The sequence below is a fragment of the Mastigoproctus giganteus genome, chromosome 7 (assembly GCF_048544385.1).
Source record: "Mastigoproctus giganteus isolate SK-2022 chromosome 7, ASM4854438v1, whole genome shotgun sequence".
In the NCBI taxonomy this organism is placed as follows: Eukaryota; Metazoa; Arthropoda; class Arachnida; order Uropygi; family Thelyphonidae; genus Mastigoproctus; species Mastigoproctus giganteus.
In genome coordinates, this window is record NC_143581.1 from 49,957,336 (window position 1) to 49,977,877 (window position 20,542).

The 20,542-nt window shown below is 37.0% G+C and overlaps 1 protein-coding gene across 4 annotated transcripts in view; it reads left to right on the forward strand.

Annotated features, from left to right (window-relative positions):
• Wdr59 (WD repeat domain 59) overlaps positions 1–20,542 on the forward strand; it is a 350,259-nt gene that overhangs the window by 126,493 nt on the left and 203,224 nt on the right. For all 4 annotated transcript variants that reach the window (XM_090376889.1, XM_090376890.1, XM_090376891.1 and 1 more), the window contains exon 13: positions 8,931–9,095. In XM_090376889.1, the coding sequence (XP_090233015.1) occupies positions 8,931–9,095 (165 nt within the window). The remainder of the gene's footprint in view (positions 1–8,930; positions 9,096–20,542) is intronic.

The window sequence follows — 20,542 nt, forward strand, 5'->3', positions numbered from 1 at the left end:
GTGGTTTACGTCGGAACAACAACTCTGATCTGCAGCGTCTCACCCACGGACCATACAGGAGTTAAAGAATTTGCTGGTTACATGTTGGTACTAGATACTACAAGACACATTTAGGAATCTTGTAGCGTCCATGCCTCGCCAGGTACGAGCTGTTTTGGCTGCACGTGGAGGACCAACATCATATTAGGTTGGTGGTCATAATGTTTTGGCTCATCAGTGTATGTATGCATATATATATATATTTTATTTTATTTTTTCTTTTCTTTTTTTTGAGGTTTTCATACATGTTAAAAAAATTGTCTGTAGATATACAGATTGTCTTGAAACTCTATAGGAATTTTGGTAATGATCTTATTCTAATGTTCAGTTATAAAGTCAAAATATGAGTCAAAGTCAAAAGCTCTTCCTTGTTATAGTCTGCATGCTATCAGCAGGATACACCATGAGAAGGTCAACTGTGGACATTTAATCAGTTCACAGTTTGGTTCCCCACAATTGTAACTTAAGAAAGGGAAGTAGGGGGACTGCCTCCCAGATAGGATAGCCTTAAACCCTTCAGAAATTCCATTGTATATATATTAAATGCAAAATTAAAATTAATACTTGATAGTTGTACTTTCAACAAGAATGGTTAAAACAGTTAGAATGTTTAAAATATGATTAATATAAAGGATGCAATGCAAATTAATTAACAGAAAAAAAGATAAAGCTTGTTTGTGTGTGTGCATGCACTCCATGATGGTGAACCTTGACTAATACTTGAATAGGGGCAGACGTGGATAACTTTACACTCAGCTGATCACCTGCATACTGCATATGAGATTATAAATGCCAGGACACAGAATTTTGTGCCCGTGGAAACGTTTAAGTTTTTTGGAATTGCTATCTTTTGATTAATTAACATCTAAAATTGTGTTTTACAAATAGTTTAAATAGTCTTAGTAATGTTCATTAGCTTATTTTTAAATATAGCTAGTGATTTTGTAAGTTATGACCTACTATTCGTACCACTATTGTATTGGTGTTTTCTTGCAATTATCGTAGCATGTAAGGAGTAGTTCAGAGCAATAGTAGGGTTTAATTGTGATAAATAAGTAGCTAGAAGGCTCTAATCATTTGTTGGGCATATATCTTTTTTATGTTTAGTTAAGGAATTTTTACTTTTTAGCAAGGATATAACTAATTTAACATTGTGTGATCATTACCATAATGTATATCTTGCATTTGATAGCATAAGGCAGTGGATCCCAAACTGTTCTCTGTGGATCCTAAGTGATCTGTGAACAGTTCCCAGGGAATCCATGGATACATTTATTGCAAAACTTCTTTAATTGGCGATATGTTTATTTTGCATGACCGTTAGAATATCTAGTTAAGAAAGTTCCTCTTTACCCATGAAACGAGTGACAATCAGTTTAATTAAGGTCAAATCATGCAATGCATTGTTACATATGTTACTGACATATATATCTGTAGCTATCTGATTACAAAGTATGTTGCATGTGGATGCAGAAAGAAAAATATGTGCATTAAATTAACAAGCTTGCATTGCTGCTACAGATTTTAGTAATCTCCAGCTGTGACTTCCACCATAATGGATCACCAGTTCAGTTTAGTCATTCATATAGTGTTAACATAATTACAAGGGAAGTGAAGTAGTTATTTTTATTAGCTACAGTAGTCAGTGAAATAACATGCAGTAACATTAATGTTAATTTGTTTTTTTATTTATCATGGATCAGTGCTAAAAAGAGGAGTTTAAGTAAACAGTCAAGTACTACTACAGTAAGTACAGATGTAACTGATGTAAGTGAATATCAATGTTTTACATCAGAAAGTAGTGAAAAACAGAAGAATGATTACAGCAGAAAGTAGTAAAAAACGGAAGAATGATTACAGCAGAAAGTAGTAAAAAACGGAAGAATGATTACAGCAGAAAGTAGTAAAAAATGGAAGAATGATTCCTGCTTGTCTCTGGGGTTTATGTATACAAGTGATGAACTTGCCCTTTGTCTTGTGCAACAAAGTCTGATCAAACAGTTCTATGTTACCTACCAAACTTCGAAGAAATCATGATACCTATTACCCTGAATATAAGGACAAAGATATTAGTTTTTTCAAGTGCAAGCTTGAGGCATTAACAAACTGTCAGAGCTATATGGCAACAAGTTCACAAAACTGCTAACAAAAATACTACCGAAGCCTCCTACAGGATGAGGTACCATATTGCACTTGCATGAGAATCCCATACAATTTCAGAAACCCTAATTAAACCGTGTGCAGTGGAAATGGCAACTTTTGTGCTTGGTGAACAGTCGAAACAGTTCAATTATTCAATAATACTATTAAACATCGCATTCAAGATCTGTCAGCAGATATAGAAAAACAATTGGTTTCTCAACTTAAATCCAACTTTGCTTTTTCGTTACACCTTGACCAATCAACAGACATGTCAGGGCTATCAGTATTATTTGTATTTGTATGTTACTTGTTCCAGAACAAAATCGAGGGAGATTTACTGCTCTGTAAATCCCTTGAAAGTTGCGTGACTAGAGAAGAAATGTTTAATGACAAGCACATGATAGAATATGAAATCAGTTGGGAAAAGTGTGTTGATGTGTGCCCTGATGGGGCCAGAGCAATGACAGGAAAAACGGCTGGGGTGGTGGAGCATATCAAAGAGTTGGTACTGTCTTGTTCAAGTAGCCACTGTGTGCTCTGTCAACAAGCACTAGTCGCCAAAATGATGGAAAGAGACCTTAAAAACTGTGTTGGATAATGTTGCAAAGATAGGGAACTGCATTAAATCTAGGCCACTTAGTAGCAAAGTGTTTAAGTTACTTTGTAAGAAATGAGCAGTGAACACACAACACTACTGCTTCATACAAAAAAAAAGGGTTTCTAGGGGTAAAGTTCTTGTTAGAGTTTTTGAACTTTGTTCAGAAATTTATTCTTTTTTATTGATCACCCATTTTATCTTTCTCACTGTTTGATAAACACATGTTGGCTGCAGAAAATGGCATACTTAGCAGACATGTTTACAAGAATTAATGAACTAAATTTCTCATGTCAAGGAAAAAGTGTGTAGATTTTCACAAGGCACAGAATTGCTTACTTTCAACATAAACTTGAATTTTGGAAGAATGTGTAGAAAAAAGGCAGTATAAATGCTTTCCAACTTTTAATGACTTTTTGATAGCAACTATTTATGGTACTATAGTTCAACATTTAAATGGTTTGTAACAGGCATTTCAAAAATACTTCCCAACTTCTATCTCTGACACTACCTGGGTCCAAAATCCATTTTGTGTTTCAGAGAAACTGGATGGTTTCTCTGAAACACAAAATGGATTTCAGAGTCTATGCAAAATTACGAGTGCTTAATAGATATTATATCTGATACTAACTTGAAACAGAAATTCATTGTGCTTCCTGTGGTTGAATTCTGGTGCAGTCTTCTTCAAGAATATAAATATAATCTTCTTCAAGTGTCTAAATATGCAGTGATCAATTATTCTGTTTCCTGCAACTAATCTTTTCGAAACTGGACTTTCAAGGTATGCAGCAACAAAATCTAAATATCATTACAGACTGGATGTTGCACTGACACGAGAATTCAGTTGTCTACAATCACTCCCAACTCTAAAGGACTTCATGAGCTGAAGAAACAACACCATTCTTCATCCTAGTAGCCTATGAGGTACAATTGAATGTATACTCAAATAGTGACAGTTTATTATTCAGTTTTTTGTCGGTCAGAAAAAGGTTGATTGTAAACATATAATAAGTCAGTTCTGAGATATAAATTTTTAATTTTGGATGCCTATCATCCAGGCATCTTATATTTATGTGAGTGAGGATCTGTGGTTATTTTTCGAATCCGAAAGGGGTCTGTGAGCAAAAATGTTTGGGAAATAGTGGCGTAAGGTATAATGTAAAACTAAATACATATCACTGCATTTAGGAATCAATTAACTTAGTGTAGTATTGTCAATTAATCAATTAAATTTATTTAATCTTATTAATTTTCATTGTTAAGCAATTAAATTGTATTTAAATGGAAATCATGTCCCAGACCAGCGCAGCAAAAAAATGGGCACAAAGTAGTGGGAGTGTTATGGCTTGGGGGAGAACTGCAGGAGGTAATTCTCCAACATATCACAGCACAAAAGAAATGTGCAATTTGAGAAACGGTTGCAGACCTTTCTGGAACAGGATATGATCTAGCTAAGAAGTAAGGAGGATGTCTTTGTGTATGCTAGGTGTAGAGAGTATGAATAAATTAGGTGCCAGCTCAGCGTTCTGATGGGCATTTATGAGAGTTTGAAGGGTAGGGTAGATGCCCTCGAAGGAATTAAAATGGGGAGCCCATTAAGCTCTCAGCTGCACAACTCAACACAAAAGCTCACTCTTGTGCATCAGGCAACTCAGTGGCATTCTTCAAAGCAGAATGCACTGGTCCTACAGGAGCTAGTTATTGTCAGTGACAGTTGTAGGAAAATGGGAATTGTGTTGTGCAAAGATAGATGTACTTGATATCTATCCTTGTAGATTGTTGTTTGTTTGGAGCATTAGCAACTAAGGCCATATTGCTCCGGGATATGCGGTGGTCATTCCCTGACCTTTCCGCATCCTCCGTATTTGGTGGTGATGGGCTCGAACCCCGAGTCTAATCAAGAAGCGTGTGCTATGCACTGCTGCTCCTTCCCACCTGGCTACGGAGGCGCCCCCCTCGTAGATAGATATCAAGTACAGATATTACATTTTAAGGAAGAGGTGCAAAAATATTTTCTGATGCTATTGAAGCAGTGAGAGGTGAGTTAGAAAACTGCTAGCTTGGGGGGGGATACACAGACTAATAGCTTAAATAGAGCTGAAAGCACAGGCAAAAGTGAAGTGATTCTTGTACTGTTACTACTGAAACGTACAGCAACCAGGAAAGCAAAGTGTTTGGGACTTCAGGTTCTGTTGTGGGTCAGGGAACAAAATAATACATGGGTTGTGTTAGGGTAACTAAGAGTAAGAACATGTGCACGTATACTTGCATGTACATTAATGCTAGGACCATTGTAAATAAATTTGATGAATTTGAAGTACTGATTAAATCATCAAATGCAGACATTGTAGGAACAGCAGAAACATGGTGTCACTCAGACATAGGTGAAGCTAAATATGGGGAGTGCAATGTATATCAAAAGGACAGACAGAAGAGAGAGAGGGAGGGTTATGCTCTTAGTTAAGAAACATGTTAAATCTAAGGCAGTGCATCTGGTCGACATGGGTGACCAGTGCAATTTTGAGTCAATTTGGTGTGATATCATCACTGGAAAACAGGATTGAGAGTAAGAGTGTGTTATAGGCCTAATTACTATGATGAATATATCAGACAGCTATACAGAGGAATACAGTAGGCCAGCAAATCAGAATATCTCATAGTGGGGGATTTTAACTTTTCAGATGTTGACTGGTATTTGTGGGTTGGTTGCTCACATAATAACGCAAATTTTGTGGGTTTTCTCGGATGACTTTTCCTACAGCAGTATGTTAGAGAAGCAATAAGAGCAAGCAGTAATCTTGATCTGGTTATCAGCAGTGATTCATGAAGAATCTGCAATTAAAAGACTCACTGAGTGGCAGCAATGTCACTTAGTGGAATTTAATGTGGAATTTAATTTAAGATATATATACTGTCAATGGTAAGGCTTTTGCTTTCATCAGTGTGATTATAGAGGTCTCAGATAGTTTTTAAATTGTGTGCAGTGGGTTCAACTGATGATGTTACCAATAGTAAATTTTAAATGAGAAGTATTTAGAGAACTAATCAGAGAAGCTACTAGACTTTTCATACCCAACAAAGAAATACTGTTCAAGGCTTACACATAAGTTGATCTCAGAACAACTATTGAGACATGTGGCAGAGAAGAAAACTGCATGGGATGCTTATGAATTATCAGGTGATACCGAAACCTATGGTTATAAACTATAAAAGGAAACCTCATACCTTTATGTAGAGACAGAATTCTCTCAACTCTCATGTGGTAGGATTGTGTGATTATATAATTATATGAATAAATGTCCCATATCTAATATTAAATAAAATCAATTACGAAAATTACATTAAAATTATATAAATAAATACTTATTAAAAGATTGTCATGCATTAAATTCTCATCCCCAACATAACGCATCAGGAGAAGTCTACAGCCATCAACACCCTCAAAAAACCAAAACGAATACCGCATGTTAACATGAGAACTGAAAACAATTGTTGGATTTATCCGTAAAAAACATAGGTTAAAATATCTAAAATCATAAAATTGTCCAAACTTCTTATAAGAGACCAAACTTATTCAGATACACTCCGTGCTCACAAGAAGTAAAGTGTTTTTTGCAAATGAAACCCACCCTTTTTTTATACTTAACCTATCGATTATATAATTACCTGATACAAGATTATTTTTACTAAACCAATGTGTGAATTACCGTTCACAAATGCGCGGGAAAGTCCATGAGTCTGAGATAGTATATGGCCTACGAACATTTATGAAATTTGCATTTAACCTCATTTCAAGAGGGTTGATCGCTTGTTCTCAGTGGATATCACCACCCAGATGCACCATTTCAAGACTATTTAGCCTTTCCTTGGTGGTAGGTATCCTGGTGATATATGATAATTCAGTTATGAAATATAACTCCACAATATGAGAGATGCCAGATGGTGTATGAAATGAATCAGATTAAACACATTTTAGGGCTTTATGCCTCAGGCTGCGTGAAACAGTGCCGTATGGGTAGTGGTATGCGCTGAGAATAAGTAACAATAGTCTTTTCCATTGGTGAAGCATTACTTATTCGAGGTAGTGCAATATCATGGCACCGCCTCCGCAGCCAGGTGGGCAGGAGCAGCAGTGCATAGCACACGCTTCTTGATTAGACTGGGGTTTGAGCCCATGACCACCAAATACGGAGGATGCAGAAAGGTCATGGAATGACCACCGCATATCCCCGGAGCAATATGGCCTTAGTTGCTAATGCTCCTAAAAACCAAATAGCAACACCATAACAATATCATGTCAACTCATGAAGGTATTCACAATATGAGATATACTGAAAATGATGCCATTTTCAGCTATTTTAGAGTTTGCTGCATACTAGCACTAATTTTTACATCATTTTAGAGTTGATGCTCTAGCACTAATTTGTACATCAGTTCAACTTTCATGCAGTTTGAGGTATAAGCCCTAAAATGCATTTAAGCTGTTTTTTTTAATTAACATGCGGTTCTAAAAACGCTTTTTTGTTCAGTTCCAAACTTCAAAAAATTACCAGTCCTGGTATTGGGTTGACTGAATATTCACATTAACTCAAATGGACTGCATATTTTGAATAATGTTCTTAATAATATAATTCATACATTGCAAAAATCAAACTTACATAATTCAAGGGATACCTCTATGTTGTAACATATATCCCTTAAATGTACAATGTTCAAATATATGTGTCGATTACAATACAGCATTTTTATCTGAACACTGTTGTTATTGGCTACAGTGTCATTATTGGCAATCTAGAAACTGTAAATAAATTTTTCTTGCCACTGGTTGACTCCCCGAATATAAAAGAAAATATTCACCCCCCCACCCTTTTTCTCAACTAGAAAAGACTTCTGGCTATCTGTCATAGAAGCTGAATATCCAAGGGCAGTGGCGTATCCAGATATCATCATAAGGGGGAGCATGGCGACTGGGCTTTTGAATTTTTTTTATTTTTAAATGCCTCCTGCCTTCTGTTTCTTTAATTTCAATTTTTTGGTTAAGGGGAGCATATGCCCTCTCTGCCCACCCGTGAATACGCCCCTGTCCAAGAGGACTAGTGGTGATTATTGTTCTGCAATCCGAGTTTAAACTGAGCTCAAGGTATTCATTTGAACTGTGAATATCTAAAAATTTACTATTGGTGATAATGCAGTTGCATCTGATTTGGAAAGAATATAAAAGATTGGTTTTGTTCAGTGTAAGTAAATAGATGTAAAGCAACTTGCAAAATTTAATTGAATTTTTTAAGGAAAAATTTCTTTAATCAGTTTTCTTGAACCCAGCAGTGGTGGCACCCAGAAGTGTAGCAAAAACAGTGGCATAGTACAGGTGATGGTGCCATGCCACAAATGATGGCATTTTTGTAAAATGTTCTGCATCTTCTTGAATACTGCTTCAATGTTACCAGTATTTCATCTCTTCTGAATTGATTTGCAATAATTTATTAGTTTTAATAAAAAATTTAATATTTAAAAATTTGTTTTTTACACTTATTTTCAAAAAATCAAAAAAAAAAAGCACTGAAAAAAATAATAGAAAAATAAAAACATTTTAGGCATAAAATTTAAGCATGAATCTATTAGTTTTATCCATTTTCCAGTTGAAAACACTATTAAGTGTATGTATATATTAGATACTATTAGTCACTTCCATTTTCAGTTTTTTTCAAAATTTATTTCAAATTTGGTGCACTTTCCCCAGAGTAGCATCCATCTTGAGTGAGTCTTATATTTCATTTTGTGACTATCGTTTCATTTTTTCATCTTTATTTATGCAAAAGGAATTATTTGTGAGACCATAGATGTTTACTTAACACATAGGAAATAAAAAGTAAGTAATCTTGAACTTTAAACAAATGCATATTTTGAAACCTTGTAGCAATATCAGTGCCTTATCAATTCCTATGCTGCACTTCATATAAACATAAAAAAGTTGCAACATCCGAACAAAGCATTTTAAGTACATTTTATTCTCTTCTGTGTTTAGTCTATATTTATACACAACTTTTCACACTGGTTAAAGAAACAGTAAAAATTTTGTATTTTATTAATTTTTTTACTTTTAATGTGTAATATATTCATTTAACTAATTTTATTGTTTCTCATTTATGTGTAGATGGATATTTCCAAAAGGACATGTACCGTCACTGCTGTCATTGGAAAGCATGTGGTGTGCTTATCTATTACATTTCCTACGTCGTATCCCTATAATGCTCCTCCAAAGTTCCATTTCTCAAAAGAAACTTGTGTTAGTGATAATATCAGAGAAAAACTTTTAAATGTTAGTATTTCAAGTTTTGGGCTATAAAAGTATTTTTACTGCAAACTGTCACATGTAATATTTCATTAATTTTTATTTGATTTTAGGTTTAAAATTTATTTGCTTATTTACTCAGATGATACACATATTTATGTATTATTAATTTTTTTATTTTATATATATATATATATATATATATATATTTTTTTTTTTTTAATGTTAAAAATATGCTGTAATCAAAGACAGTATAGGACCAGGGTCTGCCGGGGGCAAAAGTATATGATGTTGTAGAGCAGATATTATCATTTGAGGGCACAAAAGGTGCTATTGTTGTACACATTGGCACTAATGATGATATTAAGAGTGGGAGATCAGAGGAGTTACTTAACAAGTACAGGAAATATTGGGAAAAGTCACGAGTTAGGATTGAATTTGAAAGTGTCTGCAACTCTGTCCAGACACGATAGGAGGGAGTACATGTTGAAGAGCCTTTTCAATCAATTCGACCCCAGAGAGACTGTGCAAGCTCATGGGGTAGAATTTTTCTTGGTGTCGGCTGTGCTTGTTAACAGGAGAGAATATTTTTTACAGGGACAGGATACACTTAAATAGAAGGGAAGCAAGAATATTTGCTGAAGCTACCAGGCAGTGAGGAGTGAGTCAGAAAACTGCTAGCTTGGGGGGGTGATACACAGATTAATAGATTAACCAGAGGTGACAGTGATTCTTGCATTGATTCTCTTGGAAAATGCAGCAGCTTGGAAAGCAAGTTGTCGGAGATTTCAGGCCCTGCTGTTGGTCATCATGGAACAAGTGAATACACGGGCTGTGTAAGAGTAACTAAGGATAAGAACATGTGCATGTATGCCAATGCCAGGAGCATTGTAAATAAGCTTGATGAATTTGAAGTACTGTTTAAGTTACCAAATTCAGACATTGTAGATTTAGCAGAGACATGTGTCACTACATAAGTGATGCTGAATTTGAATATGGAGAGTACAATGTATGCAAGATGGACAAACAGGACAGGAGGTATGGAGGGGTTATGTTCTTAGTTTTAAGATGCATATTAAGCCTAAGGCAGTGCATTCATTTGACATGGATGACCAATGCAATGTTGAGTCAGTTTGGTGTTGATATAAGCACTGGGAAAACAACATTGAGAGTAGCAGTGTGTTATAGGCCTAATGATGGTAATGAGTATATGAAACAGTTATACAGAGAAATGAAGTGGGCCAGTAAACTAGAGTGTCTTATAATGGGGGATTTTAACTTTTCACATGTTGGTTGGTCACTCACACACTAGCAAGACTTTTGTAGATTGCTTGGATTACTGTTTCTACAGCAGCATTGTTAGAGAGGCAACAAGAGGAAGCAGTACTCTTGATCTTGTTATCAGCAGTGATTCTACATTCATTAAGAATCTGCAGGTAAAAGACACACTGGGTGTCAGCAATCAGAGTGTACTGATGTGGAATTTAATTAAAGATATAACTTTTTTTTTTTTTTTTATGTGAACCCCAAACACGAGAGGTATTAGAACCTATAGTACTTAGTACTGTGCTTGGGTTGGAGGTTGAAAAGACGAAAGAAGATATTTGTTGACATTGGACTTGAACTTCTGTAGATTGTAATTTTCAGGAAATACGTATGAAGGAAGGTTGTTCCAGAAAACGGCATTTGAATGAATAAATGAGGAAGATGAAAAGTTGATTCTGTGCGTTTGAAGTTGGACAGTAAATGGATGTTGGCTGGTGGCAGCACGTGTTCGGACTGGTTTGAAAGAGAGAGTGGGAATTATAGAAGCCATTTCAGAACAGTGCACATGGAAGTATCTGTAGAAGAGGCATGCAGCAGAAACAGTACGTCTATAAGAAAGCGAGTGGAGAGACTCTGTTAGAGATGAATCATTAATTAACCTAACTGCCCTCTTCTGAATGGAATCAAGAAGCCTGAGAGAGGTTTTGGGGGCACCACCCCAGATGTGGGAACAATATTCCATGGCAGGGCGGATTTGCGATTTATACAGAGTGAGCAGCTGTTTGGAAGAAAAGTAATGCCGAGAGCGAAAGAGAAAACCAAGTTTTTTAGATGCAGAGGAAGCAAAATTTGTAATGTGCTTGTGCCAAGAGAGATTAGAAGTCAGGGTAATCCCCAAAAGAGATATATCATTTTGTCTAGAAATCGGAGTGTCACTAAAGATAAGCATAGGAGCAGAAGAATCCTTTTTGCGAGATATAAGACAAGACTGAGTTTTAGAAGGGTTGAAATCAACTAAGTTGTCTTTGCCCCACTGGAGAATTACCTGAAGATCTGCATTTAAGGAATTGGTAGCAGATTTTCGAGAAGTTGAAGCTGATAGAGCAGGACAAGGTTTCTCAAAATGGAAAGTGGAATGCAATGTGCTATCATCGGCAAAACTATGGATAGGATTTCCACTCAGTGGAAGAACTTCATTAATATACAAGAGGTAAAGAGTGGAGGAAAGAACTGAACCTTGGGGGACACCGGCATTAGTGGAGAAGTTAGAGAGCCATCTACCATCACCCTCAGTGAGCGATCAGAGAGAAAACTGGATAACCAATTACTAAAAACAGTTGGCAAACCATAAGATGGAAGCTTGTTTAGAAGGCCTTTATGCCAAACACGATCAAAAGCCTTTGAGATGTCAAGAGGAACTACTTGTGTTTCACCGAACCTTTCCATTGAATTAGTCCATAAATGGGTAACATAAACCAGAATATCACCAGTGGATCGACACTGATGAAATCCATACTGGCGATCGTTGATCAGACTGAAGGTTTCTAGGTAGTTTAAGAGTTGGCATTTAATTGATTTCTCCATTACTTTAGAAAGAGTAGAAGTAATTGCAATGGACGATAATTGGATGGGAAGGATTTGTCACCCTTTTTAGGAACTGGCTGGATATGAGCAAATTTCCGAGCAGAAGGAAAAACACCTTTGGAATAAGAAAGTGAAAAAAGGTGGCAAAGAATAGGAGTAAGTTCAGAAGCACAGTTTTGAGAACAAGTGCAGAAATACCATCAGGACCTGGAGCTTTCTTAGCATCAAGATTCATCAAAATCCTTCTGATATCCTTTTGACAGAAGACCACAGGAGGCATTGAATGGAGCGTGTTGGGAATGGTGGGAGGTGTTTTACCAAGATCATTAATACATGAGCTGGAAGAAAAATGGGATGCTAGCAGGTCAGCTTTATCCTTGGCTGAAGTGACAACAGAACCATCTGGTTTGGACAGAGGTGGGAGCAGAGATGGGCAAGAGTTGCGGCCAATAGTTTTGGCAAGAGACCAGAATGCTCGGCTACCATTAGGGCAAGAAGCAAGTTTTCTACTCTTAGCCTGTTCAAACTCTAGTTTGGACTGATTAATAACTGCTTTACAATTGTTGCGAGCTTTGGTGTAGGCAGAAAATGAAACTGAAGAATTAGAAACAAGCCAATTACGATATGCAACATTCTTCTCTTGAACAGCCTTAGCACATTTATTGGAAAACCAAGGTTTAGATACAGGACGAGATTTTAAAGTGGAGTGTGGGATAAAGGATTCCATTCCTGCAAGAATAATTTCACTGACACGATCTGAACAAACGTTGACATCAGAAGTTTTGAAACAGTAATCCGACCAAGGAAAAGAAGAAAAGAAGTCTCGCAGGTCATCCCATTTTGCATTCTTGTAATGCCAAACAACACGAGGTTGGGAATAGCCATGAGATAAAGGTTCCATTGGAGAAGAGACAATCACCAAGTTGTGATCTGAGGTGCCTAAAGGACCTCTCACTTCGACCGTGTACTTAGAAGGGTTGTTTGTGAGAAAAAGATCAAGCATATTGGCTGTATGATTAGGATTGTCCGGTATTCTTGTGGGTAAATGAACAATCTGTGCCAGGTCATTAGTAATTGCAAAAGCCTCAGCATCTCGACCTGCTGGGTCAGTGTGACTAGAAAACGGAAGCCAGCTGGAGTTGTGAACATTAAAATCACCAAGGAAAATTACATCACTGTTAGGAAAGTTGGACTGGAGAAAGTCAAGTTGCAAAGAGAGGAAGTCAAAGAGCTCCAAGTGATTAGTGGAGTTGTGAGAACGGTAGAGACAACAGATGAATTTGACACAATGAGGTAGAGAGATTTTAAGCCAGAGAAGATCAAAGAGAGGAGATTCCAAATTGCCAAGTCTCTGACAGGGAATATCAGAATGGACATATGCACTACCACCTTTGAGGCGAAAGGAATCATACAGCAAATATTTTGGGCATTTGTGATGAGCAGTAGTTGAATCAACCGATAACTGAGATTCTGTCAGAAAAAGTAGATGGAGTTTGGCAGACTGCAAGTGGAAATGGACATCGTTGAGATTAGAATTGAGACCACGTATATTTGTGAAATGAATTAGGAAGTGCTTGGGAGGTTTAGATCTTTTCGCAGATAAGCTTGCTCTATTAGTTTGACAATTAATGGTGTATTCAGTAGTAAGAAAAAGTGGGTGGTACATGCTATATGAAGTAATGAAATTTTTGGATATGGCATACACGTGGTAAGAATATACCCAGATCCTTGACATAATGTGATCTCGAGAATGCTCCCCGCATACACACTACTCGGACTCCCTACAGTCACTATCTGGCAGAGTAGAGGTAGCAAGATTATACACTAGCTGATCCGAAAGCCTCCTAGAGAGTTACCAATAGGTTCGGTCCGGTGTACTAACTAGCACCCGGCCTGCGAACACCGTTTTAGAGCTGTCCCCTTGAAATGTAAGGAATATTGGCTCCTCCACGACGTTCATCATAACCTCAAAAGTCATCAATCATACTGCATGATGGAAGAGATAGGGAAGGGTTGACCGGAACTTAGCTCTAGAGACTAAACATGGGTTCCACCACTCCAAGCCTCCAATAAGCAAAGTGGTGGTATTTTGCCGGTTGATGAGAGTCATCTACCACCTAGTACTGCCTTGTAACATAGAGGGGCAGCGTTCCTCCATGTGGTGTGGGCGCCACACCTCGAACCCTGCTTACATTGGTTCACACCTGGATGGTCACCCACCATGTACTTGTGCATGGAGGTTATACCCAGAATTACTAACAGTCCCACCATCGTGAAGGTGCAAGCAGAGGATTTGGCTGTCACAGACCATCTGGACTTCGCCGATATTGGGTCCACTTGACTTGAGTGTCACCCGAATATCAGTTTCATCAGCGTTTTAGACGCCCAGGTAGCAAGTACTGCTTCTCTGGCATATCTGAGAGAATGTCTGTGTCAACCTCAAGGACCAAAAGGGAAAGGCTTTTTGTTTCATAAGGGTAACTAACAGTGGTCTCAGACAGTTTTTAAATTCTATGCAGTGGGACTAATTGATGATGTTACCAACAGCAAATTATAAATAGAAAGTATTCAGGAAAGTAATCAAAGAAACTACTAGGCTTTTCATACCAATGAAGAAATACTGTTTGAGACTTACGATTAGACCTAAAAGAAGAAAAGTGCATGGGTAGCATATAAATTATAAGGTGATTCAGAAGCCTTTGATAGATATAAATTAGTCTGTAATAAAGTCACAAAGGAGATTAGGCAAGCAAAGGCAGATTATCAGAAGTCTCTGGCAAAGAAAAGCAGCAGAGACTTCTGTGCTTATATTAAAAGTAGAAGGAAGAGATTGAATCACATTGGGCCACTTGATGTCAATGGGTTAACTGTTGATGACCCTGCTCAGGTTGCTGACAAATTGAATAGGAATTTTGCATCTACATTCACACATGAGAAATTCTGTAGGGTAGGGGATGTCAGAATTTATCAGACTCTTACGGAGCAGAATGACTTTGTAATAAATGAAAAGAAAGTGGAGGAGAAATTGTTGAGGATGGACTTAAAAGAGGCGCCTGGGATAGATGGAATCTATCCAGTCATATTAAGAAAGGCAGCAAAGGAGGTAAACAAGCATTTAGCCTTAAGTATGATATCATCCTTGGATTCAGGGGAGGTCCCTATGGACTGGAGATGAAAAGGTGACATGAGTAACTACAGACCTGTTAGCTTAACACCTGTTCCAGGGAAAATAGTAGAGCCACTGGTTAAAGAAGTAATGCGAGACCATCTAGACAAGAATGCAATTATACTGTAGTTACAGCATGGATTTGTTAAGGGGCAGTCTTGTCTAACCAATCTGATAGGTTAATGTGATGCAGTGACCAAGGAACTGGATCCAAAAAATAATTTTGATATCATATACTTGGATTTCAGGAAGGCTTTTGATACTGTTGCACATAAAAGACTGCTGTATAAACCAAAGCTAAGTGGTATTAAGGGCAAGTTACTGCTATGGATAAAGGGATGGTTAAGTGGAAGAAGACAGAGTGGTTATCAGTGGGCACTGCTCTTCATGGACTAACATTATCAGTGGAGTTTCCCCAGGGTTCAGTGCTGGGCCTATTGTTGTTTTCAATATTTGTTAATGATATTGATGGAGGTATATCAGGCTTAATGTCAAATTTTCCGTATAATACCAATATTGACAGGGTGGTTAAGAGAGTAGTCAGGGTGAGCTACTGTAACAAGATCTAGGAAAATTCGGTCAATGGGCTGAGAAATGGCAGTTGAATTTTAACATTGACAAATGCAAGGTACTGCTTATGGATAGCAGTAATTTCAGAGTAATTTATCAACTGTGTGCTGCTACTCAGGTGATTGGAAAATGAAAAAAAGACTTTGGGTAATTGTGCAGTCAGATATGAAATTCTCTGAGCAGTGCAGACATGCTGCAGAAACAGCTCATGGAGTTAGGCCACATCTTGAGTATTGTATGCAGGTCTGATGCCTCACTTTAGGAAGGATGTAGATCTGCTGGAATGGGTGCAGAGAAGGGCAATTAGATTGATGAAGGGAACAAAAGGGTGCTTTTCTGCAACAGTCAACTAGGCACCCTGTAGGTGCTTTATCTCCAGAAGTTATGGATGGGAGAAGTATGTAGGTTTTTTTTTGGCTGATGCTAAATAAACTTGCTTTCTTTGCATTATTTGCCACTACTACTACTTCTACTATTATTACCTTAAATTGCAGAACAGATGGAAAACTTAAATGTCTTCTATTCAATGTTTAAAGTTGCCAATTGAATTTGAAATCAAACCTGAATTTGAGCAAAAAAGAATGTTTGATAATGAACACCAAGATGAAGTTAGAATGATACAGAAAGAAAATTTTATGATATACTTTTTCAATATTTTTTGATAGTGCAATATGATCATTGAAAGACAGGTGTGAGTTGATTGTAAAGTGTAACGATCAATTCCGATATGGATTTAGAAATTCTGTATACAGATTGCAATCGGTGTCATCCTTTCATCAGTTTATACAAAGAATTAAAATATTGGTGAAACCATGTTGACTGAAAAGTTCAAAATGGGCCACAAATCTTGCATTTCATCTGCTAAAACAATTTAGTGTCATTATTGGCAAATCTTTTTATGCTGCTGAGTATTCTTGTAATGTTGCCAGTATCAGTGGCCAGCACTTAAGGAGGCTGTTTCAACCTTATCAATCAAACATGCCGTCACCAGTGATTTAGACCTGGATGAAATGATCTAAATCTTTCAGCTGTTAAGGCCTGAAATATAATTTTGGGAGCAGAAAGGCCAGCATTGAAGGAGGCTGTTTCAAACTTCCTCCTTAGAAAAGTTATTCCTTTTCTCCTTCCTTTTTTTGACACATCCATGGGAATGACAATGTAGCCTTCACCAAAAAGTGATCAGAGCCACAGTTTTCTCCTCTGGGCCATAACATCAGAGACAAAAATTGTGCTTTGTTGTTTAGTGATCACATAATCAATTATTGATTTTAATCGTTTTGTTTCTTGGAACTATGTGAACATCTCTATATTGGAAGAAGGTGTTACTAATCCTCAGCTTATATTGAGAGAAAAGTTCTATCAGTATCTCTTCATTATCATTATTTACATTTTCTCCATGTCTTCCCACCACTTCATTGTCCACAGCTTGTCCCACTCTGGAGTTCAAATCCCCCATTATGACTATCTCTCTGCAACATGGGATTGCTTCTGTTACTTCTGTTATATCTGTAGGAGACTCATTATTAGGAGCGTATACCCCAATAATAGTACTTTCTCTTCCATATATTTTAATTTCAAGGATCATGATTCATTCATCAACAAAGCTCCATTTTTCAATAAACTTTCTGAGATTCTTGTGAAAAAGCACAACCACCTGCCTTAACTCTTACATGTCAGTCGACAAAAGACCAAAGGAAAATATATTCTCCAGTCATTTCTTCACCTCTCCCTTTCCTTTCTTCTTTGTTTCAATTAAGACCCACATCCAATTTATATTTTCCCAATTCCAATAAAATTTCATCTTGTTTTGTGCTAACTCCTTGTACATTCCAGTAGCCAAAATTCATAATCCTTTTCCGTTTGCCTGTTCAATTCCTATTTATCTGTCTGATTTTTTTCTCTGTTAGGTCTTTTAGCATTGGAAGAATGTTTTATGATGAATGGGGAGCTGGCCCATTGCATCAACCCTGGAGGACCAGGATATCTTTTTTCTTCTGATCTCTAGCTACAAACCTTTCTAGCTTGGGAGACCCTACCAGTAGCAAGGGTATCTACCAAGGTAAAGATACCATTGGCGAGATGTTTTGGAACTGAAAAAAAAATTTTTTTTTCAACTTATATGAATGAGATGGGATAGAGGAATCAAAGCAAAATTAGCTTAGAACTGTTCTGCAAATTGGTTTTTCTCTAAACAATGCCTGATTATGGAAGTGCATTTGCTATAAGAAATTTAGTCTTGAGAGAAAATCTTCTGAGAACTCAAAGTAAACTTTTGAGTGTTTTGAGTATCACTGACACATGTGTAATTAGCCTCTGCCCAAGAAATTGTTTTCATTTTGAATTCCGGTCAGATTGCATCATTGTGTTGTACAGGTTGATTAGATGTACCCCTCCTATTCGGTATAGTACTTTTACAGTGGACAGCAAGCAAAAAGTTTTAAGCATTAAGGATAAAATGAAAGTTATTAGAGAAATACGATAGAGTATCAAAAAGTCTGTACCCTTTCCTAGAAATAATAGCCCTAGAAAGGTGAAACTTCCAGGAACTTTAATCCTTTTCTATGTACTCTCCATGTATAGTAACACATTTCTCCCATCTGTGGATCAGTTGTTTAATGCCTTAATCATAGAAGTCTGCACTTTTTGCCTGAAACCACGATTCCACTTCATTGATGACTTCCTGAGACAAATCAAAGCGCCGTCCATGCAATGGTTTCTTCATTTCTCGAAACAAGAAGTCTGACAGTACTTGGTCAGGAGAATAGGATGGTTGTTGCAATAGTTCGAAGCCACACTGGGCAACAAAGTTGGTGATGGCAATGGCCGTGTGAGCCTGTGCATTGTTTGACAGAAGATGGACACCTTTGGTTAACATTCCATGCCTTTTCACCTTCAAAGCATCACGTAACTTTTTTAAAAAGATTTCTGTAGTATTCTCCAGTAAGTGTGGAACCACAAGGTAGTAATTTTTCAGGATAACCCCTTTTCTGTCCCAAAACACAGACAATATCACCTTCTTTGCAGATGGAGTGATCTTTACCTTTTTGGGAGGCGGGGAGAAGGTGTGCTTCCACTGCTTTGATGTGTCTTTAGTCTCCGGATCATACTGGTACACCCAGCATTCGTCATTTGTCACCAACCGATCAAAAAAGTTCTCAACATCCACATTACACAAATCCAACAGTTGGCTAGAACATTGCATTCGATATAGCTTCTGTAAAGGTGTCGGCAATCTTGGAACCCATCGTGTGGAGACCTTAGACATGTGCAGATGGTCACGTAAAATGCTGTGAGCAGACCCATAACTATTTTGCACTGCATTTGTGATGAAATGAATTGTCACAAGTCTGTCATCCAGCACCAGCTGCTGAACCTTCACAACCGTCTCACCGTATGTGGATGTTGATGGCCTTCTCTTGGCTCATCAAAGACACTTGTACGTCTGCACTGGAACTCCCATTTACACTTTTTTACAGTGTCATAGGATGGACAGTTCTGTCCATACACAGCTTTCATTTCTTTGTCAATTTCCTGAGCTTTCTTGCCCTGCAAATTTCAGGTACTTGATCACTGCTCGATACTCCACTTTGTCAACCATAGCATCCTTCCTCAGATTCTGGGCTCCACCTCTGATGTATGATCCACCCTATGGGAATGAAATTTCACATGTTAGTTATTGAATATGTAGACAACTTATATTAAAAGCGATGCCTTCCTATTGATGTTTTATCAGGGTACGAACTTTTTGATACCCCTCGTATATAACATACAAAATAAATACATTGTGTTGCTTGTGAATTTAAATTATTGAACTCAACAGTGCACACAGTTTGGAATTCAATACAAAGAATTGTAGCAAAATGAAATGCATGTATAAACTTGACCATTCTGATGTCGACAAGGCTCTTTTAAAGTCTACAGTAAAGGAGTGAAAATATCCTGATAAATGGTCCACTTTTATTTGGAATTGTGGATTTTGTGTGTTTCACTAGTTGGATAGATTGGTTTAATTTGTTGCAACATATGTTTAGGAAAAGTTACAGGTGAAGTAAATGGTGAAAAATATAAGTATTCTGGAGTGGTTGAATTTGGTTGCCCAAAGTGCATAAAGGATATTTGGATAAAGGCACTTTTAGTGCAGATTAGGCAGGACCCCTTTTTAAATTAACTCCTGACACATTAAAATTCAAGAGTGAAAAGCTCATATCTGTGCACTTTTCACCCTTGAATTTTAAGCTTAAAAAGATTATATCAAGAGTCCTCATTTGCACTAATTTGCATGGCATAGAAAAGAAAAAAATATTTGTCATACAAAAATCTTAACAATCCACAATGTTTCAAAAATGTAAAAAAAAAAAAGATATCTATTTCATAAGGGACAAATAAAAAAGCTTGGGATACCATCAGCCTTGTTTCAGTAGGAGCTGCTTCATTGGGATTATGAATTAAGGAGACGATTGAAAATTTTTACTTCTTTTGAACACTTGAACGGGAATTGTTCAAAAGAATACATGCCATATAAAATGCAAGTTTTATACAGCATATAAAAGATGCCTCCTATTTAGTTTCACTGTCATACTGTGTGTAATATGGATGCAATTAAATTTTATTACCATATTTCTACTAATTTAAAAAAAGTCAACCTTGGTTGTAACATCAAGAATATTGCAGTCCCATCAATTACATTTGTGTGTGTAGTATTATGATATATTTTGTGAGGAAATAATAATCACCATTGACTGTAACATGGAATAAGGCCAAAAATATAGATGCTGAGAAACATACGGAGGAGGGGGTATCAAAAAGTTTTCCCCTGACCTGTATATTCTGTGAACATTATGTTTTATTAACTGTATTGTTTGTTTATCTAATATATGCCAGAAGTTTC